We start from the raw sequence: 21,537 nt of genomic DNA, 5'->3' as shown, positions 1-21,537 counted from the left end.
TAAATGTTCTGCTTGAGTTGGATCAATCATTAAGTCTCAGGTTTATTATCACACATTTCTGCAGCTCATCGCTGATTCTGAAGAATCTGCATTTTGTTGAGCACAGACACTTCAGGTCCCTTTGCAATAATAACACGGTCTCTCGGGTCAGACTCAGCTCGACAATAACTTCTTATTACTACGGTTCTTCCCCGGGGGATCAACGCGTAGCGGGCAGAGCTCGCGTCCGGCTAGTGACGCCTCTGTGGTCCAATCAGCGACGCGTCTCCGCACCTCGTTAGCCAATAACAGCGTCGTGTGGGCGTGTCCTTCCACCGTGAGGTGCGTTTTTTGGAGTTTGCTAAATGACTGCAGCAAGAAAATACAGTGCCGGAGCGCGACGAACCTGGCTCCGCCGCCTGCACGGTACCTCCGCGTGTCTGTGCGCGCGCGCCGGGCTCAGCCAGTGCCGCTGGTCCGCGCCTTTTCACGGTAGTCCAACCTCTCAGAGAGGACTGATTGATTTCCTGGTTTTTGGGGGGAGCGGTGCCCGCATGGGAACGGATGCGGAGCGCAACTTGACCACCACCAGACAATGGGAGTAGCTGATCCGCGCTGCTGCAGCGCCAAGTGCTACTACTACTACTCGCCCCTGGGAAACAAGTACGGGAGACAGGAGGAGAAGCGACAGCAGCAGGAGCAGAAGGAGCAAGAGAGGGAGGAAGGGAGAAGGAGGCAGACTTGTTCTACCTGCGGACCTCCGTCTCTGAGCAGCAGAGCCGGGACTCCCGCACCTGCCTGTGCGCACGGATCCAAAGCGACGCTTCCGCCTCTGGGATGCGTGTGAGGAACAAAAGCTCTGCAGCTCTCTGCGGCTCTGTTGGGATTAGGGAATAAAACACGCATGCACTGTTTGTCTGTCCTCGGGAGACAACGAGGCGCAGGCCGTGATTTTTCTTTTTTTCACCAATGAAGGAATATGTTTCATTTTCCCTCTAACCGCTGTGGATCGCACAGCCTGGACTCAAGTGTAATTGGGTGTAATTGCATGTCAACTCTCAGCAGCCTGTGAGCATCAGACCTCATCTAGAGGACCCCTCCGCTCCTCCTCCCCTTTCTGCTCCCTCTGCACCTCGAGCCAAAACCTGGACCAGCTTCCTCCCCGCAGCCGCGCCGGTGCGTCTGCCTGCCGCTGTCCGTGGTCCTGAAACTGTTTCCTGCTGGATTTTGTTTTTCCGCGGATCCACGGTGGCTTCAGGCGTGAGTGCGCACACAAGCATGACTGCGCGGCCGGTTGGGAGGTTATGAGCATCCCGCGGCTCGGCACCGGCGACTCCGGAATCTGAAGCACACGCAGAAAGCGGAACATTCTCGGCTCACCTTGGAGGTCATAAACCATAAACACAACCCCCCCTCCCCTCTCCTCCTCTCCCTCCTCCTTTTCCACCACTAAAGGATTTTGTTTTTTCTTGAGGGGGATCCATCCTCTCAGGAGTGTGACCCCCCACCACCACTATTCAGCAACACCTTCACCCCCAGACAAAATGAGACTGGCGAAAATGTACCTACTAAACGTGCTGGGGATCTATTTGTGGGAGACGGTAGTGTTTTTCAGGTAAGCACAGGCATGAAATGAACTTCACGAGTGGAACAGTGACGTGCATGTAAATTATGAGGCGTCTAGTGAGAATCTGAACGGTCATGTGTTGCTTTGCTGCGTGTGGAGCGTGTTTGGGAGTCGCAGCGTGAGTGTCGACGCAGACAGAGGGGATTGTGCGATGGCTGGTGTGAGTCGCTCTTGGAGTTGTATGTGTTAATGCTGATGTGCACACCTGCCTATGTGCTAGTGAGTTGAATTAAGTGGCACTGACTCCACTGACTGGCAGGATGGCGCGTGGAGCACACAGCGACCGCTAGTGGCAGATGTGCCTCCGTGACGCGTTTCTCCACATCAACAAGCGTTCTGTACGTGGAGACTTTCAGAGAAGCTCGAGATGTGAAGCTTTGGACGAGCATCGTAGCACCTTCTAATTACATATGTCCAGACGCTGCACTGATTCTACATGAAACTAGTTCAACATGAATAAGAGACGATCTCTGCATCACGGTCTGTTTTGTCTCCGCTTTAAATGGGATTATTTACTTTTATTGCACTGGATGACGGGTGCATGTCTTACACGGACTTTGCAGAAGCTCGTCTTATTCCTGTGGTTTACGTTCGTTTCTAGTTCCCGTTCCAGCTTCTCCCGGTCTCTCATCACTGCAGGCTCTGAGGGTTTGGGTTGATTAAGTGAAGACATGCACGCAGACGTGATTCCACCCTAATCTCCATGTTTCCCTGGGTGGTCTGATGCCCACAGGCCACTGGCTCCAGTTTCAGGGGCGCCACCGTCGACTGGTGAACAACTAGCTTTGGCGCGTGTTCGTTTTAATTGACTGCGAATGTGCAGACGGGTCTTGTGTTTACAATGTGGAGCATTGTCTCTGCTCAGGATTAGTGCTGAGCTTCAGCAGTAACGCTCAGGGGTGACATTACTTTGGGCCTGGCGACAGTTTTACAGCAGGCCTGTAAAAATATCCATTCCCATCAACGTGATCAATGACAAGGAGCAAAATGTCAAGAAAAACATAAAGTACAAAAACTAAAGCTCATTTATTGCCATGAATTGAACAAGGTGGACGTCGCCGAGCTTCACACACACACACTTGAAGCTGCAGGTCTGGGAGTTTGTGCAGCTGCTAGAAAACCAGTCAAATACTAAGACCTTTTTGAGATTTATCATAAAAAATATAAGCGTGCAGACATTTCAAAAGTCTCCTGATGCTCGAGTCTGTTGTGAGCTCGTCCTTTTTAGTGCCTTTTTACCCTGTTCAAACAGTTTAATCATTAGGAAACAGGTAGAAATAAAAATAATCAGCACCTTAAGCTGTGAGCGTCGTGTCAGTGGAAGGTTTATTATTATGATGTTTCCCAAACCGGCCTTTGTGAAAGTTGTTTTACTGGTGAATCCGTTTTATGAATGAGAGTTTAAAGCAACATGTTAACTGTGTTTAATGGGTTAAAGACTCAAGCATCCTGTGACTGAGTCGATGGGCTGGTTTTCATTCACCCCGGCGTCATGCTCTCAGTTCCGTCCTGCAGGTGCTTCCTTGTTACAGCATCGCTTGCTGGATGTTTGCTCCCTGCGTGGCCTCAGAGGGGGTTCGTTATGGGGACATTTTTCTCCGGCGACTCTCGTTCCCGTAGAAGGAGGCGGCGTTCCAGCGAGGCTGTTGTGGACCTCTGCATTCAAAGCACACTGTTTAGTTAATGAAGCACAGTCAGGATATTGCCATCTCAGCTCCTTGGGCTTAGACTCTGCAGCTCCCTGTTTAATTGATATCTCTTCCCCCAACTCTACATTCAGCCTTATTGCTGAACATTGATTTGACTGTCAATGTCTGGGCCTGACCTGATGAATACACATTTAATGCTCACATTTCGTACCTCTCTCTTTCCGTGCTATTATTATCACACAGAGTCAACAGAGAAAAGCTGAGAATTTATACAGTAATTAGACTGAACAATGCAGGAAATTTAAATGTTGTTTTTTTAATTAATAAAATTGTTGACCTGGAGAAACGCGTTGTGAGCTAAATGTGTGACGGTACAATCAGCACCTGCAGAGTCAGCATTGTAAACCTTGTAAATGGCTTTATATCCAACATGTTGGTGTATTTGCACAAATTTAAGTCTTCAGTGTTTATTACACGTGCTTCAAAGATGTTACACCAGAACTGTACAGTGACACAAATTTCTCTCCAGGGAAATTAGCATTTACAGATTCCAGCTATGGGCTAATTTCTTCTGTGCACAGACGAAGAGCAACAGGTTTTTCTGTTTACACGTTTCTGTTTATTCGAATCAGACGTGTTTGGGTAAAAGGTGCTGTTATAGTTTTTATCTGCAGCTTTTGGGAGGAACGTTCCCTCGCTCTTTCTCTCTGCGATAACGCAGATTGATCGCCTCTTTGTCTCCAAGTGATTGCACACGTTAGCATGCAGACGACTCATCTGCGCCACAAACACAAAGTGACCTTTTCCTCCATGGATTCCTACATTCAATAAAACTTTACTCTCTCAAGTGGAAACAAAAAGCTGCTCATATGAATACATAATATGAGCAGTTCACCTCTGGGCTAACACACACACACACACACACACACACACACACACACACACACACACACGCATCGTTGTGTGTGATACCGTCAAGTAGCTGTTGAAGGGGAAAATATATACACGCTCTTTAGGGATCATCTATAATTGGTGTTAGCAGGATGAATATTTAGTTGCTTCTATCGGCTGGAAAGTGACCTTGGGGTGGCCTTGAAAAAAAGCAGCTGCATTTTGGGATCTCACACACACACACACACACACACACACACACACACACAGACACACACAGACACACACACACACACACAGACACACACAGACACACACACACACACACGCACACACACACACACACACAGACACACACAGACACACACACACACACACACACACACAGACACACACACACACACACACACACACACACACACACACACACGCACGCACGCACACACACACGCACACACACACACACACACGCACACACACAAAGCTCCATCCCGTCACTGTGTAAATTAAATCAGAACCGACCAAGTTCATGAAATAAATTGATGCTGAATTTTGCAATTGAGTGGAGATCACTCTCATCGGCATCAGTAAATAAAGTAAAGGAGCGCTGGATGTCAGACGCTGTGAGATATTAAATAAAAGCCCTGGTAAATCCTGAGCTGGCAGCCGGGACAGGCCTGACTTTCAGAGAAGGTTTGTTCATTAAATGAAAGGTTAGCCTCGGCGCAGACGGTGGGAAAACACAGCGCTGCGACGCGTGGAGGCGCTGCAACGTTTCGCCACCTTGACTGATGTTTAATTCGCTGTAACATTTCTGCCGGTGTCGTTCATTAGCCGCGTCGGTGCCGCGTCGGTGCCGCGTCGGTGCCGCGGGTCAGCGCCGGCCGTCACCGCCTTTTACAGTCACGCTGCGAGGCTGTAAATTTAACCCAAGAACGCGGGGAACAGGCGGCGTGTGAAGCTCAAGGTCAAAGTACGAGTGAAAATAACAAGAAGAGAGAAAAGCTTCTTTTCTGCGTCTCGTGGGGAAAATGTGCAGTGCTGCGACTTTTATTACATGTTATTGTTAGGACTAAAGCTGCACACTTGAGATTTACACTCCAGACAGAACTGAGTCACCGAACTGAAGACTTGACCTCGACTTGACTGCTGATACTTCACTTATTGGACATTGACTCCCTGGAGACTAACATCAGCGTACGCACCGTGACGGCCGGCGTCGCATGAACACAAGCAACGTGAGGTTTGACTTTGGTCTCAAACGTGTAAAAACGACGCAGACGCCAATAATTATGAGTTAGTTAAAATGAACTTAACAGTTCGCAGTTTCATCTAAATAGGAAATTTAATGGGTTTTTTTCATCCACTGCACAAATCCAATCCAACTGTTTGTCTGTTTGTAACGACAAATGCAGATTATATTCTGCTGTAAATGACATCAAAGGCATTTGTAGTGAGAAGCAGCTCTCTGTTGTGATCGGCTGAGGGACAACGCTGCCGTTTTCCTGCCTCTGTGACCTTTACAGTCACGCCTCAGTCTGAGTCAGCTCGCTGCTTTGCTCAAGGACACTACGGCGCAGCCTCCGCTCTGAAATCATCCGGCGACAGTTAACATCTGTGGACTTCCAGCTGAGACAAATTAAAGCCAGTGCGTTATTTATGAAGCTGCCCCCGGCTGTTTCATTTGTTCTGCAGGTGCCCGGCCCATATTTATCACTCACACCTCCCCTCATAACAAATCATAACATATATATTTTTTCCTGTGATCAATTTCCCCAAGTCCTCTAATGAAAAACAATCGACTGCTGTGGTGCAGTTCGCTACCGTCTCTGCAATAATTAACTTCTGGGCAGGTTCATTTCTAAAACTTGATGTATGATAATACATTATTGATTAGCAGACAGAGACAGATTTGCACCATAAATAACGTAGAGTATATTATCAATGGCCCTTCAGTGCTGGAGCAGAACTACTGTGCAAGTGAATTCCTGGAAACGCTGGAGCCACGGTGCCGTTTGTGAGGAGGCTGCTGATCACAAGACAGATTAGAGTTCAAGCGTTTCGGTGCCAACTGCCTGGATTTATGTTCAGCCCAGTTTATTTGTTGACGATTATGTCCTCGAGTGCAGCTCCAGCACTAATATTAATCAGAGGATGATTGTGTGAAGCTTGTTTTATGATATTTCCTTTGACTTTGGCTTCTGTATTCACCAATCAGAGCAATTAGTGGTTTTTCAGTTCAGTTCATGTGGAAGATTTTTAAACTTTATAGAAACTAGTGAAAGAAAGAGGTGAACAAGACTTTGAGTCAAGTGATCAGATTTTTTCTGTAGTGACGCATTCATTTCCTTTCTCAATGGCTTCATGAGTAACTGAGTTTATAGTGAATGTTTCTGTCTTGTACTGAGTCAGACTGAGCGAATGTTGAACCTCGTTCATGGTGATAAAGCAGATCTTAAACAGAAAACAACTGAGTTTGCAGGAAGCTGCAAATGTTGGCAGCAGCGGAGCGACACTGCAGCAGCAACAGCCAGACGCAGGTTTACCTGCAAACAGTTCAGCCAAGAAGAGCCCGTGAAGAAGAGGAGCGCGTGGACGCGGGGACGCGGCCTTTCGGCTGCAGCTCTGACCCGCGGCTGCAGGACGAGCCAGGCCTGTTAGTGTGTTAGAGCCAGGGACCAGAGGCCCTTTGCTTCCCTGAGTGTTACTAAATGCCAGAATGAGATCAATTAGGGATCCAGGTCTTCAGAGGCTTCAGGAACATAATGAGGAACACTTAGGACTAATGATCGGGCCCTGCATCGGCCGGCCCCTCGCTCCGGCGCTCCGCTTTCCTCACCGTGAGCACATCCGACGCCGGGACAGAACGACTCAGCGGTTTTTTTCCTCCTGCTTCTTTGCTGCCTCAGCGTTGGCCACGGGTCTCCACGGGAGCCACAGCCAGCATTGATCTGGAATAATTAAAGCAAATCCAAACTTTGATCATGGAAATCTAGAGAACAGGGCGTTCAGGGGGAGTTGAGCAGTGAAGCAGTGTTTACGCCTGGAAACGTAGTGAAAGTGTTTATTACAGGAGCTGCTGAGGTGCTGAAGCTTCCACCTTGGACCCGGATGAGCTACAGACGAGCAGTACCAGACGTTTTCATGGTTTCCATGGAGCTTCTCTCCAGATGTGGAAATAACCAACCAAGGACAAGCGCTCACTCTGTGGCTGCAGTCGTGTTTCACACCTCCTTCAGCGTCTTTGTGAAGTGACAGGTGCTTCAGTGGCTCCTTCATTAAAACGTGGACTCAGCCACACACAAAGCAGCTGGGGTTGATTGGACTTGCTACCAAATGCCTAAAGCAAAGCAAACAGAATGGACTGCTGTGACCTGGTGAACGTGAGCGGAAGCGTGGGTCATCAAGTCATTGTGTCTTTTCTCACTTGTGCTTTTGGTAACATGCTTTCAGTCTGCGTCTGCTTTGACATGCTCCATAATCTGATGAGGAGGTTGGACGCTGACCAACTATATTGATTGTTTTGATCCCTGCTTGTTTAATTACTGCTCGACTGCAGTAAAATCAAGGACGCAGTGGAGGCCGTGATGATAAGATGTTTGATTTCTGATTCGTCAGTTCTTATCAGCGTTTACTCACATTATCTCCCATCTGCATCATTCTATTAAGCCTGAGCCGAGCTTCTATGAGGTTTGGGTCTTCGTTAGCAACTTTAAAGTCTAAAGCTGCAAACAGATGACCATCTGAACAGACAGGTGCATTTATAAAGACCGGCGCAGCTTCATCGTGAGGACGAAGCGACCGCAGACGTTTTCCCATCACAGGCAAAAGGCCCAAACTTCTACATGGAGCGGTGGCAGATTGGGCCCGAAGCGTCACCCCAGGGGAAATTATCTTTGTGTTGTAATCCCAATCTGTGACTAATCTGATTGTGCAGTGTTTGTTCAGTGTTAATTTCTAAGCCATTTCACATGGGTGTAAAGCTTTTTGTATTGTCTCTGATGAGAGCTGAGCCCAAACAACAGAAATTAGTTTTTCTGCGTGAGCCTGATCCCATCATAGTCCTACTTGTGGTTGTAAAGAGGATTAGGCTCGGATTCGTCACGTCGCGGTGGGAATAATGGTCACGGAGATAATCTTTGATCCACCTAATTTAGCATCAGACAGAGGAGAACTGGATCAAACGGGTTCAAACACCCAGATGTCTGCGTATTGATCCGCATTGACTGCAGGTGTGGAAGAGTCCGTTATCTGATGTGTCATGTTTGTCCAGGTCGTCCACAGCAACACGAGGCTCCTGACTTTATCACTTCACTCACTCACATCAATCATCTCCTCACTTTAACCAGAGAGAAGCACAAACAGCACTTATGGAAATGTGCCTGATTTCCCTCAACGAGGCTCAGCATGAGGTGAATAAATGTGATTTGCTTTAGCTTTAGATTAGACACAATTATTAAATACTGTGTTCAATTTTCACACTACAAAGTTAATTTGAGTTGGTGGCGACTGTCATCGTACAGTAAATGAGTGAGGAGGCGTTTGAGGCCTTTCCACCATCTCATACAAACTTTATTTAAATCTTTTGTTGTGTTGCTGTCAGAGCCCATCAGGTCAAATGGATCAGAGCTGGATGATGATTATTATTATTAGATGTAGAAATGAAAGCCTTCAGTGTTTCACCACCTCAATGCAAGGACAGTGTTTTTTAATTAGACTGGTTTTGTTCCGAGCCTTTGGGATCAGTTCCACATGTGAGGTGGAATCCGTCGATCTCAGATTTGGGCTTTGGCCGAGCGGCGGCATAAAGTGCAGCGTGGGCCTGCAGAAACACGACCTCCTGTCACCACAACAAGGACAGCCAGCGGCGAGTCTGCTGATGACACACAGGAGTCTCCTCCAGTGAACTGCACATTCAGCGTTCATTAAAAACAGCAAACCAATCTTACACACAGTAAAATTATCAAAGATGTCATGTGCAGCGGAGCGTCCGGTTGTCGAGCATGATAGGCTGCATGTTTTCCTGTAGCTGCTGCTGTTGTAGAGATCAGGATATACATTCATCGGGGTCGTAATCAAAGGCAGTGATTTGACACGTTTGCCTGTTTGGCTGCTGGCTTGTTGTCGTGATGTCACACAGGCAGCGGTGACAGGCTGAGAGTCATCCCTGCACCTGCCCTCAGAAAGCCTCCCTCCGTCTTAGTCACTGGAGTGTGTGTGCTGGACGTGCTGGGACCTCTGACCGCTGGGTTTCAGGGGATCTCAGGCCCACGTTGTCACTTCTCATGCATTTAAAATGGACATTAACTTACAGCGGCTTTACCTGTGGTCATTTAGGGCCCACGTTTCTGCTCAAGGGTGACATTTCATACACCTCTGGCTCCATTTTCATATATATATTGACACATGTTGTTTATGTGAAGAAAATTACAGGCTCTGCAAATATAAAGTCTGCAGCTAAAGGTCAAAATGTCAGACAAAAGGCAAAAATCTGAAGAAAAAGCCTTGACGTATCTGATGCTGATGCCTGTAGCGTGACTGCACAGCGACGCGTTCATTCACTCTAAATTTAAAGGCCTACTTCAGTGGACTCAGGCTGAATCACAAGAAGGCGAGCTGAGTCAAAATCTACGAACTCACAGACTATTTGTCATTTAATCCCTCAAACTGTGTCTGTCCCTGCTTTGTGACCTGAGCAGGAATTTTGGGAGCAGATCTGTCCAGACACAAATGGTTTCAAACTTCCACGTAATCATCAGTCAAAGTCATCAACACATGAGCCTCAGTGTAACATTCATCAAAAGTCATGACAGCATTTATAATGTGTGTTAACTTAGCTTTTCATTCTGATCATAAACATCGTTAGTCACCGTGAATCTAATATAATTATCCATGTTGTGATTTATGATCATTAACATCATCAGCATCACTGTCATCAGTTAACAGCAGAGACAGAGGGAGCGGAGCCTCATCCGTCAGCTGAGAGACAGGTTTCATCAGCACGTTAGAACTTACTGAGGCTCTTTACAAAGGATCACAAACACAAATATGCTGTTGATACTGTACACAGAAGCTTTGACCAAACACACACAAAGAGGAATTGTGCAATAATTACATACATTTTCTCTGAGACTGTGATGATGCTGTGCTACTTAAGAAATAGGTAAATGTCATCAGATGTCGTGTTTATTTATCTAATGTGTTCTCGCCATTAAAATGCCATTCAGTGTTTACGACATCATCAGCGCTGAATGCATCTTTGCTGTGTTTAAGCCTTGCGGCGCGGCTGGTGGGGGATGAGTGACGAGGGCCCGTGCCTCCTCAGCTCGCTGCTCACGGCCTCTCCACCGCTGCCATTTTAGCCCAGCGAGCTGTGATGGTGATCAGCGGTTAGCGAGAGGCCACAGCACGTGTTTATGAATTGCTAATGCTCCCATTCGTTACGCCGTGAGACGCGATCCTCCATATTGAAAGTCACGGTGAGTGGTTTCACATTTAGGAGGTGAAATTTCAAATGCGATCGACTGTTTTATGTGTCAGGTTAATTTATGGGACATTAATGCAGCGACAGCGTCATCATGAGTTAAAACGAATGGAGGAGTAGTTGTCTTTCACACGCTCTACACTCTTTGTGCTGCTCGTCTTGAAATGAACTTTTAAAAAGTTAAGGGAAGAGTGTGAAGTGTGACTGGCGGCTTCGTGTTGTTTCACTCTGTGGCCTGAAGTCAACTCTTTTCAATCATTGATACCCTGAGCTGCCAGGACGTCCTGATGGCGGAGACTGACTGATGCTTCGCTGGACGTCTGAGTGCAGCAAATTGAAAATGTTCCAGCACCAAAATGAATTATTGCTGGTCAACACATAACTTCTGCTCACGCTTTGGAATTTGAGCTCAGGGAGAACCAAAATAAAAGATGCATGTGAAGAATTCCTGGCTTTGAATCAATATTTCATATTCATGTATTTTTGTGTTTGGGCTCAAACGTTTGTCAATGAGCAACATGCAGAACGTGCTGGTTTTAAACTAAAAACCATAATTAGCAAAATGTCTTTTGTTGTTTTTGTTATCCATATTTGTCCTAAATTAAGACTAATCTCATTTCTCAGTCTGGGTTTAAGATATTTAAATTTGCATTCATGTTTTATAGCTGCTGCACCATCCAATAAAACTGTATGAATGATGCACAAAGCAAAGGGCTGAAAAATTTGATGTCTTCCTAAAAATTCAAATCAGTGAATCCTTGAAGGTTTTTAAAAAAGCTGACGCAGGAGAAGCAAAGATGTAGATGTAACAACACAAATAAGTGAGCTCTTCATTTCATATCATCAGTTTGTACAATAAGCAAAATTAGCACAGATACGCTGTAAAGGCTGATGAAAGGCTTCAACCAACAGTCCTCGATTGACTCAAACAAAAAACAACTGAAATCTCTGTAGTTGTGTTGATTAACAAGGCCCATTGTGAAGCCACAGTCAAATGAAACGGGTCAGAACAGCAGCTTATTTTTAGCCCCGATCTCACTGCTGTCGCGCTCTTTCTCCCGGCGCAGCGGGAAATGATGCCATCAAATACAAACTGCACTACAAGTGGCTGCTAATGCACTTCCACTGTAAGGCCACGGGTCAGTTCAGTGCTCGCTCAGAGTCACGTCACTGTCACTTCACTTCTCCGTCTAACTGCAGCAGCAAAACATTTCACATCCCCAAACGTCATCTCTTCAAAATGTCTGCGCGAGCGAAGGCTGAAAGCAGCATCAATAACTGATCATCAGAAACAATCAGCAGCTTATGACTAATGAGCAGAAAGTCTGCAGACAGAGCAGACGACTCGGGCTGTAACTACAAACAGGAGTCAGATCCAGTGGGATGACGTGATGGAGGTAAAGAAGAGTAGTGTACTTATTAATACTAACATCCTCCTTATGTAACGACTTCCCTGGACTTGAACCTAAGGAGACTTGTTTAAGCGTGTCTTTAAGCCCCTCCCACTGCCTTCTGATTGGTCAGCTGAGCTGCTCTTCTTGTGGACCAAACGATTACCTTACCTGATAACCTAGCTAAGGTTTTGCTGCAAACTGGGGCACTGCTCAAAGTCTGCTTCTCGTCTGTATCCATCGTTGTTTTATGGTTTTTTTCTTTGGGAAAAGCAAACTTAGTTCATTTTTCTTTCAGGTCATGTAAGAAAATTGCCTGAAATATAAAACTGGTGTTAGCTGTGAGAACGGTGGCAGCTCAGCGGTTTATTGTTTGAATGAGAGGACATACAGTCACATATGATGTCGGGTTAGTTGCCATGACGACTCCTGCGGCAGCAATCTTCATGTTTAAGTTAAATGAAGCCATCAGCTGCGTTCGGTGTGTGTGTGTGTGTGTGTGTGTGTGTGTGTGTGTGTGTGTGTGTGTGTGTGTGTGTGTGTGTGTGTGTGTGTGTGTGTGTGTGTGTGCAGCGTTATTGACGGTTAGCACTTAAGTCGTTGTACGTCTGTGGGCGAGACGCTACTGAGGGTTTGACATTATGCAGCGAGCATCTAATGAGCGTGATGGGCCTAATAAGGTACAGAAGTCAACTGTACAAATACCACGGCCTTATGGTAAAATCAATGTGGTGCTCAGCAGGACACTAATTGAATTAAAGCATTACTTTAAATAAGCACTTCGAAAAAAAAGACGTGTATAATAACCTCTAATGCATTAAATTCTAGTCAATGTGGACTGTAAAAGTTCCCTTTCAATTATTAATTAGTCAATTAAATTAGCTGTAAATAAGCATAAACGGATCCTATGTGAAGCCCTGTTGACGGCAGGTGTACGCGACAACAAACAGACATCGGTTAATTGTTCGTACACAGCAATTTTGTGAATATTTCTACAGTTCCTTAGCAACACAAGACATTAGAACCGATTTAGTCAGTTTATTATCAGGACCTTATAGAACTTGGTTGGTTTCATTGGGCCTGTAATATGATAATATATATTACATGATAATAATATGTAATATGTAATATTTGTAGAGTTTAATATGGATAAAAGCAGAAGTGACTCATGCAGAGCAGCTCAGCGTTCGTCTTTTTCTGTGACCAGACTTTTCGTGACCAAATGTGTTTTGAAGCCTCACCCCTATTGTCGGTACAATGACACGTCAGCAGTACTTTCACCCACGTTTACATAACTGAAACTCAACGGACAAGCGTGAGACAACACTGAGGATTAGAGTGAGAACGGACGCAAATCCTGCTCTTCAGGGTGAAATGTTTGCATATGATCAGCCTTCATTTTCAATTCTTCAGCTTTGCATCAGGTCCTCAGTGATTTGCTGCTTCCCAGAGGTTCAGGGGTTTGTAGACAGAGTTTTTCTCCTGCTTTGGAAGAAAATACCTCAAAGACACAAAGACTGTTGATGTAACATGACGAATCTCTAATCTCTTGTAACATCATTGCACATCTAACTCTCTCCTCCGGCCTCTTCCTTTCTCTGACCAACGTTACACTTGTCTCTTGCAGCTTGGCGGCATCAAAAGAAGCTGCGGCGAGGAAAGCTGCCTCCCCAATGCCGCCCTCGGAGTTCCTGGACAAACTCATGGGCAAGGTTTCGGGCTACGATGCCAGAATCCGACCGAATTTTAAAGGTAGGAGATGCCACCAAGCCGCAGTCGGATAAGACAGGAATGTAGCCAATCATCCCCAAAGGTTCTGTAACGTTCTGTGTCTGGATTTCATTACCTTCTCTAATTGCCTTTTTAAGGGTTTAAGCTAAGGCCACAGGAAAGGTTTGTATTTATGTTTCACTTACAGCGGAAACACACCTGTACATGATTTTCTCACAATTCCGTTGCTGTATGTTCATTGATGTCAGTGTCCTGGTTGTTCTCAATTTGTCATCTTTTTCATTTGCTCTTTGCAGTTTGGAACAAAGGTAAATCTGCACAGTACTATAGACAAAATTGGGCCATTTTAGGTGTTAAGTTCCAAAAATCCCAATTCCCTGCCATTTAATGATTCTGTTCCCGCATTGTTCGTATGAACTAAAGTATAAGCTGCCACAGTGCTTGTTGGCTACATTCCTTGGTATCCACACAATATCCTGAGTGCTTGTTTTGGTGGTCAAGGTAATGTGCCTCTCTCCCACCAGCGTGCTGCTTAAACATGATGGTAATGATGATGATGTTCATGATGATAATATAATATTTAATAACCTCTCCCTGAATGGAAGCACCCATAAAGACACATGTCAGAGGTTTCCATATTAAGCTTTCACACATTAGGGGATGTTCTTATGTTTACTTGACATTGGACAACTGGGGCAAAGCTCCACCTTCATTAAAGTGTATGAATAATACAAGATGGTCAAATTAATCACCAGAGAGAAACCAGTAGACCAACACAGGAACCAAACTAGAAGAGGCTGATGAAACGGATCGGTAACAGCATGCCACAGGCTCCAGAATGATTGTCCAGTACCATTGGTCCACTGTGACTTTCCACCATCATTAGGAGGAGCCACATGTGTTTTCCTTCTGTCAAAACCAGAGCATTCAGACATGCAGCCTGGACCTCAGGCTGACAACAACCAGTCAGGTGAAAGCCTTTACTTGATGTTGTCTATCTGTTGCTCACTGATCTAATGACTTAAATCACTGCCGCTCTGGTTTTGACAGAAGCGAAGCGAAGCGACACACCGTGACAAGCACTGCCAGCGTCATATATGGCTTGAAACTGTCTGCATATGTGCCTGCATCTCCCCTATGCTGTCTAACGCAGAAAAACCTACACTAAACTCACAGACCACCGACAGCGAAGCACAGCTCAGGTTTCTGAATGCTTTCATGGAGCTTTTCTGGTTTTTGCTGAGACCATAATGGTGAAACCCGCCATACAGTGATCTTTGTAAGTGGGATATTTCAGCTCATAGGTGGATTTGGGAGGGTGGAGGGGTTTTACTGTGACTAAAGGTGCAATAATAAACCTGCTGCGACTGAAAACAGCTGAGACTGCTCATCCCTCCTGACCGACCAAGAAGTAGTTTGGGTTTTTTGGGATAGGAGTCAATTCTGGAGAGCTTTTTTTATTAGATTTTTTTGGTAACAATCCGGTGTGATTTACTGAGTCTAGTGCTGCATTGACCTTTACTGGTGAAGTTTTAAACAGGCTGTATGGCACTTCTTCCAATGTGGTGCAATGAAAAAAATGATTTAATACAAAAGTAATAAAGCTGTATTTCCTATAATCCTTCAGCTGATGTCAGATGGCTTTTACTAACATCAATAGCAATTAAAAATATGTAAACTACGGGGTCTTAAATCACCAAATAGTTCATTCACATCCGTGACTGATGTATTAGTGTGTGGTGAAGATACTTTCTGACGGACAAGCTCATCTTTTATGCAATCCGCTAAACTAATTGTGTCAGGAGCCGTTGTTAGCAGACAGGGCTGGAATCTCACACTCTGCCACGGCTGTCAGATCCACATCGTTTGAGCGCTCCAACTTGCTCATTCATGCACTTTTTCTTTTTTTGTGCGCGTGTCCCTAGCAGCCAACTTCAGCACTGCATTAATCACGTCCCTGAACTAAACAGTTTGACACGCTGCTCTTTAATGAGGAGAAAACGCACAAACGTGTATGAAAGGGCGGCGTGTGAAAAGAAGGACGGACAGACCGCCAGGTTTTGAACGTAGGAATAATACAAATACTACAGTTTATGGTGTAGTTGTGATTTTAATGAATGTCAGCACAGCCACAGTAAAAATCATGTTCCTAAACTTAAAGCAATACAGAATAAAAACAACAATACTGCTGCATGTTTGATTCAAACGTGAAAAGAAGTAACTGTTTTTCTGGAATGTTAAAATGCTACTGATTCACAAGAACTGCAGCTGATCATGAGAACACTTTATATGTCATTGGTCTCAATCAAAGTGTACTCGCTAGCTGGTTGACCGCCTAGCTAGCTCAAATGCTAATGTTACTTTTCAGTTACTGGGCTACTTTGCTAACTACTGTAGTGTGCCAACATAGCAGCTAGCAGTGGCAGGTGTCACCTTTTCTAACTTCTGTCTACTAGCTCCACGTTTTGCATGTGTGTTGCCACGGTAACGTATGCTAACTACCGTACAGCAAGTAAACCGCTGTGGATTAGCTCACCATCTCACTCCCTAGCTAGCTAGTTCGGTAGCTACTGTAGCTACTGTGGTGTCAAACTGTCAGTACTGATAATAACTACTTGTAGAAATATAGATACGGATAATGTAGAATGCAAAGTTGGCTAATGTTCCAGAACACGGAACTCTGGGTTGACTTGTAGATGGTAAAACGTCAAAATGTGTCCAGAATGCAGAATGTTCCATCTACTAACTGGTAAAAAGTGAGATGAGCGTTTCTCCACCTACACATATTATACACACCCACCTCGTCCAATTAGCAGCAGCCCTGCTAATTCTGGTATGCAGCCACGACAAGGAGGGGGGGGGGGGGGCCAAGCCAGGGATGAAATGAGTTTCGCCCAAAGCTGCGAAAGTGCCAGCAAGAGAGGAAATTACACTGATCATGACCGCAGGTCCACTCTGTGGGCAAAAAGCTTCCGATTGATTTAGCAGGTTCCTCCATCGGAGACGGAGCAGAGCAAACACTCCTGACACATTTGGGACAAGCCATTTATAATCCATGAGTTCATTTGTTCTTCCAGTCTTTCCGCCTCTTATCACATTCCTTTTCTGGTATTTTTTCTTTGTTCTCTTTCACTTCATCATTTCCCAATTCCTTTATATTTTGACAACCCTTTCAATTACGTCCTGCTTCTTATTTACTTTTCCTCATCTTGTTTGTTTGCTCATTTTTCCATGTCTTGTACAGTCCTGCTCCATTTTTACATTTTTACCCTTCCCTTTTCTTATTATTCCTGACTATATGTCATTAATTCTATTGTGATGCCTGTATCACCATGTTACCTTCTTTATCTTCCTTTAACTGGTTCTTTTTCTTTTCCATGTCGTAGTTCTTCAGTCTTTTGTCTTTTTCTTCCATCTTCTTCCATTTTTCCTTCTGACTTTACCATCTATCCTTCTCTTTTCTTTTTATTCTTTGATCACTTAAACCTTTAGATTCCTCCTGAATAAATGAAAGCCAAGGTTGATAAAACAGTGATTACCATGTGCATATTATCTAATTTTGTCTTGTTTGATGTCCATCTCTTCTCACTGCTCATCTTGTCTTCTTTGAGAAGAAACTCTGCCATTCCTTAGCACTAGAACCCTTCTGAACTTGCAACCTTGGCCCTGGACACAAGGCTTCCTGGTGCAGTGCATATAAAACAAATGCCTATGAGACAGAGGTCTGCTGAGAGAACCATTGAGGGAAAGATGTTGGAGTGTGTTGTAAAGGTGTTTGTGCGATTTTCATGCCTGAGTGTGTCCGTACACACTTCATGAATAGCACAGACTACCGCTCTTTTCCCTCTCGCCACAACCTTGTCCTTCCTCATCACTCAAGTCGAGCAACAGCGAGGGCGGTGGCCACAAGCAAGCTTCTGATTTTAGGCTCAACCAGAACAGGCTGCCATTGAGCCAGCTATCTATACCCAACCTCCTTCTGCTCTCCAGCTCCATTTCCCTCTGCAAGACAGGAATCAGTGAAAAGACCCTGAACGCATGGGCGACCTTCCACTTTCTGCGCACCAGGGTCGTGTACTCTCTTGGGTTTCTGCCTTCAGCTGTCTTGATCAGATGTGCTTCGTTGGATACAACCCTTTTATTTTACGCTGCTCCCATGGTCGGTTCGACAAACCTACCTCCCTCTCTCTTCTCTTAAATCCCAGTGATGATCAGTGTAGGAACCCATCTGTTGAAAACCCACAGCTGTGTCACTGTGTTCCTGAGCTGAAAGGCTCCTTCTTTGTGCAGTGTTGTGCCATACATGTTTGGCTTTCTCCTTTTCCCTCTTTTTGCTTCTGTCCTTATTCAGTCTTCCTCCACAGTTGTAGTACAGAAAGCTTCTCGACATACTACACTACACCCGTGTTGTTTCGTATCCTCCGGGTTCCTGTCCTTGTGTTTTTTTCTCCTTGCCAGGGTTGAACATGCCGAGGTTTGGCTGTGGTTATTAGCTGTCGGAGCTTGACATTCATTTGGCATTATCAGCACTTGTTTAATGGGTACTTAATGGGATTAATGGGCATAAGGTAATGAGTGTGGGATGGATGAATGGCCGCAGGAGAGAAAAAGTGGACGGATGAAGGAAGGATAGAGAGAAAGAGAGGAAGGAAGGTAGTCTTACAAATGACTAGCCAGCTTGTAAAGATTTGCTTGTAATGTGGCAAAAGTGCAACCCTGAGGCTCTCACTGGATGCAGATTGCAGACTTCTGATGCTAACACAGTTCCCAGTGGGCCTTGGTGGTGCCTCAGTTTATGTGTAACACTTGCAGGAGACATGAATAAGCAGCTCTGAAAACAAACTGCAATGTGTACTTCTCCTCATTGTATTTTTCCGGGAACTTCTTTCTACAAGGATGCAAACAGAAATGTGCTGGAGTGACGAGCATCCTTGCCCAGAGGAAGGTCTCGTGGCTCTTTATGTATTCTAGGTAATAGCCATAGCCTTTCCACGCCAGGAAATTTGGATGGGGACTGCAAGACACAGAGCAAGAGATTTTTATGCCGTCGCAGAGGTGACTCTCCCCTGAGTTATGACAAAAATATTGATCACGCTTCAACGTCTAGCGAGAGGAGGCGTAACGGCAAGGGCAGCGAAGAGAGGAATATTGAATAGGGTAATGGCAAAAGGCAGCCAAATGTATGAGGCCACTCAAGGTAGACTGAAAGAGAGACTGATAGAAGGGTTGGAAGAGGAGCGGACAAATGAAAAGCTCTGATTGTGCAGCCCAGAGAAAGCTGTTGAAATCAGCACATTATCAAGAGCTAAAAGGAAAATCATCAAGCTGCTAATTGGAGCACTGTCAGACAAACCGTGGCATCAAAATGACTGAACTCAAGTCGTTTATCATTGATCTAAAGATCAAAAACGTGAAATGTCTTTAGCTTGAGGCAATGCAATACCGTGGGATGTGTAAAGACAGCTGACGTCTCATTCATTCCCTGCACTACAGTCTGCTGGGCCTTGTCTAGTAGCTTTATAAGGAGGAGTACTGCTTTACAAAAGGCCATTCAGCCCCCCTGTGGAATCCCATCACACCTCTAATTACCAGCTCCAGGAGAAAACCCTTTAAACCCACTGCACCGCTTTAAAAGGCCTGACGGAGAAGTTGACATAGAATTGTTCACTGCTGTGACACAATCACAAAGGCGATGAGCTGCTGTTTTCAGTCTCTACACGACAGACACGTCTAATCATCGGCCGATGCACGAAGCCTGGGACACGAGGAGACAAAAATCCCTGCACTCGTTTCACAGAAGCACCTTTTGTTTCCCAACACAAAGACAGGGCTGTTTTTGTTTTTACTGAAGGCCTCCCGCTGCAAAGCCAAGACAATTGATCCCACACAGCGCTAGTAATTAGCTGCTGTTATGAGATCCCATTGCCCACGAAGCAAAGCCCAGAAACCAAAGCTGCTGAGGGTTTAATGCCAGGATCAGGCGCTCAGGTGCTCGACAGGCTGCCTGGCCGCGGGGCTAAGTCCGGGCTTAGCCCTGACACACAGACTGCCGTGCGCAGAGGTGGAAGGAAAAATTGCCTTTGATGGATTCAGGCAGATTATAGAGTTTAAGTCACCTGTCCACAACAGTTCATGGTCACAATGGACACATTTCATTTATCTTAGGAGCCATTTCCTTTTCCTCATCTTGACAATGACAGACAATATTGCTCCCAACTTGGTGTTGGTGACCATCCCCCACGACTGTCAACTCGTCGCCGAACTCCCTGAACCTGGTTCACTCGGTTGATGATGGAAAATAGAATCAGTCAGTTCAAACAATGCAAGCCACAGAACTAAACAGCTTTGTGAGAAGACTTTTGTGTTGTTAGTTTAGAGTCGCTGGAAGAGAACAAAGCTGGTTCTCAGCTTTTAATTTGAATTAACAGTACAGTGGTTTTCCTGTAACACACGTTGTTAATCTGTAGGACTTTAGGCTGTGAAACAGTTCCACCTCAACTTCTAGTTCTTTGACATTAGCAGGTCGTCTTTCTTCCATTATGAAGCCGACTCTCTGCAGACAATAAGGGGCCTTTCTGCAGTACAACTGGAATTATGTGGCCCATTTTGACGGGATTGGAGATTTACATTCTTGAGGGTGGAAGTAGAACCTTTTTGTCATTTCGATGGGCTTCATTTCAGCAAATGACTTCAAATTAATGGTGGAAGAAATAGGATTCCATTCAGATTTAAAGATCATTCTTCATTCCTGTGGGCATAAAGTTCTATAGCTGTAGTCGAAGTCAAACCATTGCGAGGGACAAAAATCAACGTTGACTTCTTTTCTATTAGTCTGGTTAATTGAATTTGGGAGTTAGGTCGTTTGGGAACACGCGACTTACCACCAACCATCTTCAAAATACAAGACATAACAGTGGAATTTCCTCCAAGGCCGAATAAGGCAAACACCTAAAGGAAGCCAGTATGACATGTAGTCTTTGCATCCCTCCTCTCTTTCTCTCTCTCTTTCTCTCTCTCTGTCTCTCGGCCTCTTGCATCTCCTTAGTGCATTTTGCTAGTTTGACTTCAGCTGATCTTGACTCGACTGCATTGCAACCCTCTTCCTCCTCCTCCTCATCTCTGCGCATCGCCTCTCCTCTCCTCTCCTGCCCGCTGCAGTATGGCAGTAGATTGTTCCTATACAGATCTGTGCATCCCTCCTTCCTGCTATCGCCTTCACAGTATGATGCCCCCCCTTCCCCCTGCCCTTCCCGAGTCTCCCCCACTGCCATACACTCACCCCCGCTGAGTGTTGGCAGCAGTGCGACACCTTAGACAATCGAGCCTTGCTGTCTTGGTCGCTCCTTGATAGACAAAGCGGTTGTTTTCCTTAATGAGGACAAACAACGTGTAGTTGGTAACGTGTTGTTAGAATATGCTGTGTTTAATTCTGATCTTTTTTTTATTAGACCCCAAAGGCTCCAAAAATGAAGCTACTCACAAGAAAGGTACTTTCCTTTTCTTTTTTCCCTTTTTCTTTGCTTTTTTCCCTGACCATAGTTTTGGCATTTTCCAAATGTTGGCATTGGAACGTATGGAAACGCCTGTTTGGTTTAAATAGATGAAATATATCTTGTCATGTCAATTTATATGCTCTAAAGCTGAACATCTGGTGACTGGAGCGATTAAGCAAAATGTATTTGCCGAACATCAGCAATGTTTTGAGCTTTGCTTGATTCTTTGTTGACACAGGATTTTTATCAGTTAATTCTATGCGTAATTGTTTCATTAGTGGCAAAACAGCAG

General features: G+C 45.3%; 1 protein-coding gene across 2 annotated transcripts in view; it reads left to right on the top strand.

Moving 5' to 3' along the window:
* Positions 1-334: 334 nt before the first annotated feature.
* glra1 (glycine receptor, alpha 1) overlaps positions 335-21,537 on the top strand; it is a 62,230-nt gene continuing 41,027 nt past the window's right edge. Inside the window, exons 1-3 of one of the 2 annotated variants that reach the window (XM_055512426.1) lie at positions 335-1,594; positions 13,649-13,773; positions 21,201-21,239. In XM_055512426.1, coding sequence (XP_055368401.1) covers positions 1,524-1,594; positions 13,649-13,773; positions 21,201-21,239 — 235 coding nt within the window. In that variant the 5' untranslated portion in view covers positions 335-1,523. The remainder of the gene's footprint in view (positions 1,595-13,648; positions 13,774-21,200; positions 21,240-21,537) is intronic. The other variant, XM_029164872.3, reaches the window with a different exon arrangement.

This window comes from Betta splendens, chromosome 10, assembly GCF_900634795.4.
Source record: "Betta splendens chromosome 10, fBetSpl5.4, whole genome shotgun sequence".
NCBI classification, from domain to species: Eukaryota; Metazoa; Chordata; class Actinopteri; order Anabantiformes; family Osphronemidae; genus Betta; species Betta splendens.
Note: the sequence above shows the minus strand (reverse complement) of the source record. Positions and strands in the feature narration are given on the sequence as shown.